This window comes from Amblyraja radiata, chromosome 13 (genome assembly GCF_010909765.2).
Source record: "Amblyraja radiata isolate CabotCenter1 chromosome 13, sAmbRad1.1.pri, whole genome shotgun sequence".
NCBI classification, from domain to species: Eukaryota; Metazoa; Chordata; class Chondrichthyes; order Rajiformes; family Rajidae; genus Amblyraja; species Amblyraja radiata.
Window position 1 is genome coordinate 820,042 of NC_045968.1, and position 12,457 is coordinate 832,498.

The following is a 12,457-nucleotide window of genomic DNA, read 5'->3' on the forward strand; positions in this document are numbered from 1 at the left end:
ACTGGCAGGGAACATAAAAACTGACTGCAAAAGCTTTTATAGATATGTGAAGAGAAAAAGATTAGTTAAAACAAATGTAGGTCCCTTGCAGTCAGAAACGGGTGAATTGATCATGGGGAACAAGGACATGGCAGACCACTTGAATAACTACTTTGGTTCTGTCTTCACTAAGGAAGACATAAATAATCTGCCGGAAATAGCAGGGGACCGGGGGTCAAATGAGATGGAGGAACTGAGTGAAATCCAGGTTAGCCGGGAAGTGGTGTTAGGTAAATTGAATGGATTAAAGGCCGATAAATCCCCAGGGCCAGATAGGCTGCATCCTAGAGTACTTAAGGAAGTAGCCCCAGAAATAATGGATGCATTAGTGATAATTTTTCAAAACTCTTTAGATTCGGGAGTAGTTCCTGAGGATTGGAGTGTAGCTAATGTAACACCACTTTTTAAAAAGGGAGGGAGAGAGAAAACGGGGAATTACAGACCAGTTAGTCTAATGTCGGTAGTGGCGAAACTGCTAGAATCAGTTATTAAAGATGGGATAGCAGCACATTTGGAAAGTGGTGAAATCATTGGACAAAGTCAGCATGGATTTATGAAGGGTAAATCATGTTTGACGAATCTTATAGAATTTTTTGAGGGTGTAACTAGTAGAGTGGATAAGGGAGAACCAGTGGATGTGTTATATCTGGACTTTCAGAAGGCTTTCGACAAGGTCCCACATAAGAGATTAGTATACAAACTTAAAGCACACGGTATTGGGGGTTCAGTATTGATGTGGATAGAGAACTGGCTGGCAGACAGGAAGCAAAGAGTAGGAGTAAATGGGTCCTTTTCACAATGGCAGGCAGTGACTAGTGGGGTACCACAAGGCTCAGTTCTGGGACCCCAGCTATTTACGATATATATTAATGATTTGGACGAGGGAATTGAATGCAACATCTCCAAGTTTGCGGATGACACGAAGCTGGGGGGCAGTGTTAGCTGTGAGGAGGATGCTAGGAGGCTGCAAGGTGACTTGGATAGTCTGGGTGAGTGGGCAAATGCATGGCAGATGCAGTATAATGTGGATAAATGTGAGGTTATCCACTTTGGTGACAAAAACAGGAAAGTAGATTATTATCTGAATGGTGGCCGATTAGGAAAGGGGGAGATGCAACGAGACCTGGGTGTCATGGTACACCAGTCATTAAAAGTAGGCATGCAGGTGCAGCAGGCAGTGAAGAAGGCGAATGGTATGTTAGCATTCATAGCAAAAGGATTTTAGTATAGGAGCAGGGAGGTTCTACTGCAGTTGTACAGGGTCTTGGTGAGACCACACCTGGAGTATTGCGTGCAGTTTTGGTCTCCTAATCTGAGGAAAGACATTCTTGCCATAGAGGGAGTACAGAGAAGGTTCACCAGACTGATTCCTGGGATGTCAGGACTTTCATATGAAGAAAGACTGGATAGACTCGGCTTGTACTCGCTAGAATTTAGAAGATTGAGTAGGGATCTTATAGAAACGTACAAAATTCTTAAGGGGTTGGACAGGCTAGATGCAGGAAGATTGTTCCCGATGTTGGGGAAGTCCAGAACAAGGGGTCACAATTTAAGGATAAAGGGGAAATCTTTTAGGACCGAGATGAGGAAAACTTTTTTCACACAGAGCGTGGTGAATCTGTGGAATTCTCTCCCACAGAAGGTAGTTGAGGCCAGTTCATTGGCTATATTTAAGAGGGAGTTAGATGTGGCCCTTGTGGCTAAAGGGATCAGGGGGTATGGAGAGAAGGCAGGTACAGGATACTGAGTTGGATGATCAGCCATGATCATATTGAATGGCGGTGCAGGCTCGAAGGGCCGAATGGCCTACTCCTGCACCTATTTTCTATGTTTCTATGTTTCTATCTATTTGTAACCGTACATGCAAGTGATGCATATTTGATGCATATGCTTTTAAACCATAAAAGGCACCCAACATCTCTAGATAATTAATGCCCAGTGTAAGTAGTAATGATGACTCTGGGTTAGTCCATCTACCACCTGTGCTGGATATGGAGTTAGTTGCTCCCCAGCCTTGAGCACTGGCATCTGTTTGGATAACTAACGTAGGGTTAGTGATGATAATAGGGCTGAAACTATGCCAGACGTTTTTTGCCCACCACTGTAGTTCTGATATTGCTTCAGTGGGTAACTTCATGACATGATCATAATGACCTGCATGTCGTTTTAGTGCCTGTACCTTTGCTCTTTGTAAGTTTTGATAGTGCAAAGGTCCGAATTGTGTTGCCGGAAATGCTGTTACCATTTTCCCAATTACTCTTGCTACTTGTCGAATAGTTGGTCGTTCGTTGACCATTAAATTGTTGTATGATTGTGCCAATTCAACTGTTTTGTCTCTTGGCAATGTTACAGTCATGTAGACTGAATTAATTGTGAAGCCCAAGTAGTCCATGGTTGTGGATGGCTTCAACTTAGATTTATCTGGATGTAAGACAATCCCAAAGTTTTTCTTTAACTGAGAGGGAAAATACCCTCTGGGGTGAATGTTGAACTGGTGGCAATTTTTCTAGTATGAATTTTATTTTGTATCCACTATTGCCATTGAGTATATACTGATCACTCGTGATTGACTCCCATGCTTCTTTAAACAGGTGTAATATCCCCCCTGTTAGTATTAAGCCCCTACTTTCTATATGCTGGTAGGAACCAGACCCACCTACCTCCATGGTTATGGGTATTTCTTCTATTTCCTCCCGGTCCAACGAGTCTTGCGCGTTGTCTGACGTGGCGGTGATGTTGGGGGGTGACGCATTTTCCATGGGGTCCGCTCTGGGCCCTGGTCTAAAGAAGACTTCCGGTGATAGAATGCGGACCCCGAGCTTTCACCAGTCCCATATGGTAGATGTCAACTGGTGGACGCGATGGGGTGCTGCCGCTTGGGAATTATTGTTTTTGGTTTGCTCGTCCCGGGGCCTGCCCTCATGAGACCGAAAGTTTTTGAGGCCTCTTCCATATCCTTCATTTGCTTTGTGAGGTCTTTGCCAAAGAGCAGTGTGTCTGGCACAGTGGCTGGGGTTTTGCACAACCCCGCAAATTTAGGATTTATGGCAGGTCTTATGATTTGTTTACGAAGGTTGTGGTCATCTCCGTATTGTCCACGGAACGAGCAAACGATGTGATGGCTGACGTCAGGAGCCTGAGGATCCGCTGCTGTTTTAGCTCCTGGTTCCGAATATTTGCCCCAACGTGCCCCCAGATTTGGCTGTTTACAGCCGGCACTTTAAGGGACTCACAGTTCTCTGGAGCTGTATATACATTTCTAAGGCCTCATTGACCACCTGCTCCTGTAGGGGCCTGTTGGAGAGGTGGTTAATGCTGGCCGCTAGTTTGGCCTCTAATGGCCTTCCTGCACGTGGGGCTGCCACGTAGCGGTCCACCACACCCAGCAGCTCTTCCTGTTCCTGCACCCCTTGCATACTCCCGACATCTTCAGCCAGCGTCCCCTCTTCTTGACCAGCCCAGTCCTGGTCACCAAAGCTACCCTCGGGTAAGGAGGAAGCAATGGGCAGTGCACAAGACACTGTGGAGGGAGTGCGTCTCGTTGGAGCACCTGCTCCAGGAGCCGTTCCATGTGGCTCAGGCGGCTGTCTCTCCTCCGTGCGGGTGGAGAGACGTCCCTGTCCGACAAGTCGGAAGCCACCGGCCGGACGCTTCTTCGGTAGCTTTACATCCAGCCCGTTGCTCAGGCGCTAGCGGGACTGGGCTCGGCACGGTGTCGGGAATGGCGGAGCGTCCGTTAAGCGGTCCTACCGCCTGTTGCTGCCCCCCCCAGATGGAACGCTCCTCCGTTGGAGTCGAGCTGGGGACAGGTTTGTTCAAGAGCCTTTGTTCTCTGCCTGAAATAAAGCAGAAGGCTCTCCTGTGAAATAAAGCCCGACCTCAGGGTACTTACCTGATGGTCCGTTCTTTCACCCTGTAGCGGGAGCGTCTGACTCCCGATTCGGCCGCTGTTGCACTGCTGAACGCAATGCCGCGCATGCGTGCTGAGCGGGCTCTTCACGTAGTCACTCACGTGACTCCGAAGTAAAATCCCATAGAACCTCCATGCACTCTATAACAGGAAACAGGTCCAAACCAGTGTAACAAGATAGAATGAGATAGAACCTCATCTACTGCATCCGCTGCTCTAGATGTCAGCTGATTTACATCGGTGAGACCAAGCGTACGTTGGGCGATCGTTTCGCCGAACACCTCCGCTCAGTCCGCAATAACCTACCTGACCTCCCGGTAGCTCAGCACTTCAACTTCCCCTCCCATTCCCAATCCGACCTCTCTGTCCTGGGTCTCCTCCATTGCCAGAGTGAGCAACAGCGGAAATTGGAGGAACAGCACCTCATATTCCGTCTGGGGTCCTTGCGTCCTTATGGCATTAACATTGAATTCTCCCAATTTGGCTAGCCCGTGCTGTCTCCTCCCCTTCCTTAACCCTCTAGCTGTCTCCTCCCACCCTCCCATCCGCCCGCCCTCGGGCTCCTCCTCCTCCTCCCTTTTTCCTTCTTTCTTTCCCCACCCCCCATCAGTCTGAAGAAGGGTTTCGGCCCGAAACGTCGCCTATTTCCTTCGCTCCATAGATGCTGCTGCACCTGCTGAGTTTCCCCAGCAATTTTGTGTACCTTCGATATTCCAGCATCTGCAGTTCCCTTTTGAACAAGATAGAATGAGTGCTGGTATTAATCCCCTACAATGCTGATGCCATGTATCTCACCTGCCATAATTAAAATGTAGTCCTGAGGTGATGCCGTTGCCTTGACTTACTTTGAGAGGTCTGTTCCCTGCCACAGGAGATGAATACTGTAGCCCCTGACCTGTAGAATGAACACTCTTGCTCAATTCACCAAAAACACTGGATCAAATTTGCAGAGCTGTAGATGCTACAGGTTCATGGTTGTTCATGTTCATGTTATAGGAGCAGAATTAGGCCACTCAGCCCATCAAGTCTACCCCACCATTCATTCAAGGCTGATCTATCTACCCCATTCTTCTGCCTTCTCCCCATAACCCCTGACACCTGAATAGAAATGAACATCCCTTGACTCTTAAACGCAGCCTACGAATGAAAGTATATGGGACGAAATGGAGCCAACTTGGGACACATCCAGGGAGCCAACTTCTCATCCACTTCAGAGACATTAACACTGACATATGTCAGAATTGAACCAAGAGGAAGGATAACTGTGCAGATGTGAGGCTGGTATCTGTGGTCACATCAGCAACTCCAGACAATGTCTGACCCTCATCTCAAATGCTTCGAAAATAATTTGGACATCCTGTCAGCAAGGTTATGAGCTGTGGACCAAACTAAATAGGATTCAACAAAATAAAGCAAAGAATGGGTGGGCGGTGGAAAGAGGGGCTGGTTTAAATGAAATAGGATGTTTTTCTGGATTTGGGTACTTTAGTGCAATGTTGCGGAAGACTAGTTGAAAGGTCAGTCCTAAGTGCATCAAAGGGCACTGACAAAATATTTTTGTGGTCCCTTCACATTAACAATGCCTACAGGCGATAATGAAGGGTACGAAAGAAGCAAAATCAATGTTTCTTCCACACTTACTTTTCCTACATGATTCCAACTTCCTCTCGTCTTGTCGAAGGTGCTGAATGACTGTGGCTGAAGTTCCACGTGCCTTCAGTATTTCTTGCTGGCAAGCATTGTACACTAAAAGCTTTGGGCTGCACAGTGGCACAGCGGTAGAGTTGCTGCCTTACAGCATCAGAGACCTGGCTTTGACCCTGACAACAGGTGCTGGCTGTATGGGGTTTGTACGTTCTCCCTGTGCCATGGCCTTGCGTGGGTTTTCTCCGGGTGCTGTCTTTCCAAAGAAGTACGGGTTTGTAGGTCAATTGGCTTCTGTAAATTGTCCCTAGTGTGTAGGATAGTGCTAGTGTACGGGGGGCGATCGCTGGTCGGTGCGGGCTCGGTGGGCCAAAGGGCCTGTTTCCACGCTGTATCTTTAAAAGCTAAAGTCTGAAGGTTTAAAGGCCGCTAACAAACAGCGAGTGGAAATAGCCATCACCTGATGTCCTGGACAATCAAAGGGAATTATCAAGGTGTGAACTGGCAACTAGGATGAGTGACTAAAAACTTGATGAAGGAGGTAGATGTTAAGGAACATCTTCAAATAGGAAAGCGATGTAGAGAGGCGGGGATGATTGGCAGCTGCAGGTGTGGCTGCAAACAGCAAAGTGAGAAAAGTCAGGGATCCACAAGGGGCCAGAACCAGATTAAATTACTGCTCTTCTATTAAAGGAAGCATGGATGGGGAGAATAACTCATGGAGGATAATTCATGAACATCCCCATTCTAATCAATTGATGAAACGGCATGTGAGCAAAAGGCAAGACTGAATCATTGACAGCCACATTCAACCAGATGTATGATATATGGTCTATCTAGTCTTCCTCAGACAATGGTGCCCTTTCAGTATTGAACCTGCATTTGTAGTGGTCCCGCTATACTATCCCTCTCCCAATGTGTCGCTCCCTCACTACAGTCCCTCTGGCAATGCAGGGCTCTCTCTGTTCTGTTCCTCAAATAATGATGCACTCCCTCTTCATTTGACAAGTGCTCCATCTGGACTCTCCTTCTGACAATGCAGTGTTCCCTCCATACTCTCCCTCTGGCAATATTGTCAGTGCTCTCTCAATATTGTCCCTCTAACATTGCAGGCCTTCCTCAACTCCATCTCGCTGATAATCCAGCATTCCTCCTACCTTTTGAAGGTTAGCAAAAAGATTGATGAGGGTACAGCCGTGGATGTTGTCCACGTGGACTTCAGCAAGGCATTTGATAAAGTTCCGCATGGTAGGCTGCTCTGGAAAGTTAGATCTCATGGAGTCCAGAGAGAGCCAGCTGCTCATGGAAGGAAAGAGAGGGTGATTGATGGTGGAAGGTTGTTTTTCGGACAGTAGGCCAGTGACTAGAAGTGTGCCTCAGGGATTGGTGCTGGGACAATTGTAGTTGTTGTTTATATCAGTGATTTGGATGAGAATGTTCAAGGCATGATTAGTAAGTTTGCAGATGACATTAAAGTGGGTGGTATCGTAGATAGCGAATATGGTTACCAAAAATCACAGCAGGATCTTGATCAGTTGGGCAAGTGGCCTGAGGAATGGTTAATGGAGTTTAACACAGATAAGTGCAAGGCGTTGCATTTTTGCGTGGTCAAACCAGGGCAGGACCTCAACAGTAAATGACAGGGCCCTGGGGAGTGTTGTAGAGCAGAGGAATCTAGGAGTGTGGTCACATGGTTTGTTGAAAGTGGCATCATAGGTAGATAGGGTGGTCAAGAAGGCTTTTGGTTCATTGGCCTTCATCAGTCTGGGTACTGGCTACAGAAGTTAGGACGTATTGTTACAGTTGTACAAGACATTGGTGAGGAATTTCAAACTTGATGAAATTTAATGAAATTCTAAACAAAAAACAAAAAACATTGGGAGTCATCATCCAACATTTTATGGTAAAATATCTACTGTTACAGATTAGATTTTTGTTTCAGTGGGCTATATTTATACTGTAATCAGGCTTGTCACGTGATTAAAAAATGTAAGCCATTTATTTAAGACAAATGTAGTTATGAAAAATATGCCCATGTATGGGTGGTTTTTAATCCATAGTTATAATGTCAGCATTCAGACTGATGCTTCAGCCGACATCCTCTGTTGTTCTGTACGATCTCCCAGCTGCCGTTGATGCTTGAGAACTGACAGTATTCCAAATCTGTTTGAGTTATTACAACCAGTGATTGAAGCGACATTTTTAAGTGTGGGCGGTCTCGCGATAAATATTCACATCCTCAAATGTTCTGTCTCCATATGGTAGCTTTTGAGAATGAATGAGATATGGTTGAATTTGATCTGACATATTTGCAGCATACAAATACTGCCTTGTGGCAGTGTGACTTAAATTAAGCTCTTGGTGCTACTTATCATCTGTGGGATGAAACGATTTAAATCCTGCAGGGACTGTAGATCAAATAAACATGCATAATTGCACAGTTGACAAGCTTTCAACCACAATAAATTCACTGGACCCATTTATTATAACACTGCTATTTTAATTGTCCTCAACATGATTACAAAAATTCCACATCTGTGTAAAAGGACCACTTGATCGACAAAACTCTTCACAATTTGCTAAGACAGTTTTACAATGCAAGATGGCAATTTTTGTTCTCACTTTACACGTATTTATTGAGATGTGTTTTATGAATACTTACTAGTCACTTCATGACTAATTCAGAACCACAATATTTATATCAGTAATTTTTTTACAACATTTTACTCGAAACCTCTTGGTGCACTGCATCGCTTTAAAATGTGGCCAATTATGGAACCTTGACCATAGACACAAAATGCTGGAGTAACTCAGCGAGTCAGGCAGCATCTCTGGAGAAAAGGAATAGGCGGCGTTTCGGGCCGAGACCCTCCTTCCGACCAGGATCTTGACCAGAATGCCGCCCATCCCTTTTCTCCAGAGATACTGCCTGACCCGCTGAGTTAACCATATAACCATATAGCAATTACAGCACGGAAACAGGCCATCTCGGCCCTACAAGTCCATGCCGAACAACTTTTTTTCCCTTAGTCCCACCTGCCTGCACTCATACCATAACCCTCCATTCCCTTCTCATCCATATGACTATCCAATTTATTTTTAAATTATACCAACGAACCTGCCGCCACCACTTCCACTGGAAGCTCATTCCACACCGCTACCACTCTCTGAGTAAAGAAGTTCCCCCTCATGTTACCCCTAAACTTCTGTCCCTTAATTCTGAAGTCATGTCCTCTTGTTTGAATCTTCCCTATTCTCAAAGGGAAAAGCTTGTCCACATCAACTCTGTCTATCCCTCTCATCATTTTAAAGACCTCTATCAAGTCCCCCCTTAACCTTCTGCGCTCCAGAGAGTAAAGACCTAACTTATTCTTAACTTGCTCCAGCATTTTGTGTCCATCTTCGGTGTAAGCCAGCATCTGCAGTTCCTTCCTACGCATAGAACATTGACTGTTCGGTTTCCTTTGCATGTATGTAGAGGAATGGGCGTGGGAAGACACTCATTCATTATTTATGCCCAAAGGAAAATCTGCCCCAAATAATTGTGACATTCGCATGCATCTGATAACATTGACTCAATGATGAGCTATGGTATTTGTCCCATTTATGACACAGTTAAAGCTGCAGAGACCTTAAATCCAGTGTCTTCCTTCACACTGCTGTTACATTTATGTAATTTCTCTTCTTAATGGTCAGCTCCACTGACACCATGGATAAAATACAGAAAGGACAACATGCATTTATTTTATTCCAAATCTATCACAATCTTCAGGACATCCCAGAGTATTTTACAGCTGGATATACTTTTGAAGTACAGTCACGATTGCAAGGTAGGAAACTTGCAGTCAATTTGCAAATAGGAAGCTCCTACAAACAGCAATGCAATTTGCTTTAATTTACTTTAGACTTTAGAGATAACGTGAGAAAAGGCTCTTCGGCCCACCAAGTCCACGCCAACCAACGTTCACTCAATACACACTAGCACTATCCTACACACCAGGGACAATCTACAACTTTACCAAAGCTAATTAACCTACAGACATGTACGTCTTTGGAGTGTGGGAGGAAACCGGAGCACCCAAACCCCATGCGGTCACAGGGAGAACATACAAAGGCTGTACAGACAGCACCATAGTCGGGATCAGGGTCTTTGGCACTGTAAGGCAGCAACTCTACCGCTGCGCCACTATGCCACCCCAATCCTCGTATTCCTTTACTGATGTTGATTGAAGAACAAATATTGTCCAGGACAACAGGATGTAACTTCTCTGCTCTTCTCCAAAGTAGTGCCAGGCATGTCAAGCATTCGAGTTAGAGAGTATAAAGGGCCTCGCCTTAACATTTTATCTGTGAAATGGTAAATGCAGCACTCCAGTCCTTGCTCAGTCAAGAATTTGAATCAGACACACCAGGAAACCTTGGTGCAAATTAAGATTCAGGCAATGTAGGTTTTAGTGAGCGTAGGATTATTGCATTGCTGTTTTTAAATCTAAAGATAAAAGCATGGATAAGCATTTCAAGTCCGGAAGAACAAATGCAAACTAGGTGATGGAGGCAATGTTTTGTGATGGAGAGGATCACAACCATTCAAACAGGATCCCAAGGATGGAACAGTTTCATTCATCTTGAGACCAGGCCTGTCGAGCATTATAGAATGCTTCCCTCTTACACTCCAATCTTCTAATCTCCCAATCTCCCTTTGACCTCTTGATACCAGCCCAGCCCTAATCTCATTGAAACATAATGTCACAATGCCCAGAGACCTCAAATGAAGGCCTTTGTACCGAACATCAACCAGATACATCCCAGCATCCAGTCCACCACCACCCCCGCCCACTCATGAAAACGTTGTGCCTGGGACATCTGTTTGATCCTCCTGCACCCAATACTTAGGTACAATCCTTTTACAGTCTTGCTCCATCCTATCCCTGACCACATCATAGTCCCCAATCACTCCCTCCGTTCATTCCCATCTTGGGCTTAATCAGCTTTGTACCCACTGGCCATCCAATGGCACCAACTTGGCCTTGGATCCAAGTCACACGCAGCATATTTTCATTTCTAAACGCCCCGTCAGTTGGTGTCGAGACTCCGGTACACAATGAACTTTGCAGCTGATGGCCCTCAACTGAGGTGGTGATTAGTTGCAACATCGCCCATCTAGCCTGTTCTCTTGGGTGAATTAAATCACAGAGGCCTTTGCAGGTTAACCAAGATCAATTTTTGTTGCCAATGATTTATCTTTAATCTTTTGGCCTTTGGAGAAAGACTAAACTGTCATTTGCTCTCTACTCTTTTCTTTAATGCACATACTTTGCATTCATGGATATTGTTACAAGGTTTATTATGAAATTGAATTAATTTTCTTGGACATCTTGGGTACAGAATATAATTTCTTTCACCCCAAATGTATTATTAAGGTGTTAATTTGTTTATTTAATTCTTCAAGTGATGGTTGGTTTCTTTCATCGTGATCTTTGTAATTAAGATTAATTTATGAGAAGTCACCTAGTGCTTCAGTTTGAATTTAAGGAGGTAACAGCAAGTAATAATGCCAGAGATTCATGTTCAGAATTAAACATATGCTGACTACATTTCTCAAATGGAAACTCCTTTGTGGTAAATTCCTATCCAATTTGTTATTCGGGCAGCACAGTGGCACAGATGGTAGAGCTACTTCTACCCAGCACCAGAGACCCAGGTTCAACGCTGACTTCAGGTGCTGTCTGTGTGGAGTTTGCATGTTCTGCCTGTTACTTTGGGTGCCTCTGTTCCTAGTTCCCCCCCACATCCCAAAGGATAACATAGAACCTGTGTGTGTGGGTGATCGATGATCGACGTGGACTCGGTGGGCCAAAGGACCTGTTTCCATGCTGTATTTCCAAACGCAAACAGTATGGACTTGTATAAGAAACCCTATGGCATCATAATAAATAGTTTACTTCACCTTCACGGTTAATGTAAAGAAACTTGCAGCTTTCAGTATATTATTGGGATATAATTTTAATGGATTTGTTTTACAGTTCTACCTGTGGCTTTGTGTCTTAAAATTCATCCTCTTAAGTTTTTCCATTTAAATATTATTCAGATTCGGCAGCTTTATTCTGATTCAAGTATTCATTTTTTCCTCAGTCTGAATAGCTGCCATTTAAATTGGAATTGAACATTGGTTGGATAAAATAAATCCAAATAATCACCCTTCATTGCGTTTAGTAGCTACAATCTGTAGATGAAACATATCCACTGCAATCCTGCTTTCACTATGTAGATTAAATAATTTAAAGAGATGGAGCATTTTGTGAATGGAATACAAACGGTTCACAATCCGCAGTTTTCTGGCAAAAATATTCACTGCTAGCGTTGCCATGCAGAATGGAGGGAGTTTCACGATCTGTCAAAAACACAAGCTGAACAAAGTACAAAGATTCGATTGCCGCTAATGGATCACACTTCTGCTGGTTAATTTTCTCCCTTCTTTGCTTTTATTGCCGTGGCATTCTTCCGCCTTATAGATTCGGTAGCATTCCTTTCTGTTCTGAGCTCGGAGCTGTGGATTTTTGATCTCTTCAACCATGAGGTTTGGGAACCAGCCTTTCTCTCCATCGTGCAAGCGATCTCCTAGTATCCAGCCTGACGGACATGACATGGAGACAGACAAGCTTGTTTATATCAAAGTTTTACCAGTTTTTAGTGTACAACGGGCAAAGACTTAGTTTAGTTTAGTTCAGAGATACAGCAAGGAAACAGGCCCGTCAGTGCACCGAGGGGGGGGGGGGGGGGGGGGGGGGGGGGGGAAAGAGGGGGGGGGGGGGAAGAGGGGGGGGGGGGGGAGAGACGACTTTTAAAAAGCCAGACAACTTTTAA

At 44.9% G+C, this 12,457-nt stretch overlaps 1 protein-coding gene across 3 annotated transcripts in view; it reads right to left on the bottom strand.

Moving 5' to 3' along the window:
* Positions 1 to 11,578: 11,578 nt before the first annotated feature.
* ngef (neuronal guanine nucleotide exchange factor) overlaps positions 11,579 to 12,457 on the bottom strand; it is a 69,008-nt gene continuing 68,129 nt past the window's right edge. For all 3 annotated transcript variants that reach the window (XM_033031049.1, XM_033031051.1, XM_033031052.1), the window contains one exon: positions 11,579 to 12,223. In XM_033031049.1, the coding sequence (XP_032886940.1) occupies positions 12,030 to 12,223 (194 nt within the window). In that variant the 3' untranslated portion in view covers positions 11,579 to 12,029. The remainder of the gene's footprint in view (positions 12,224 to 12,457) is intronic.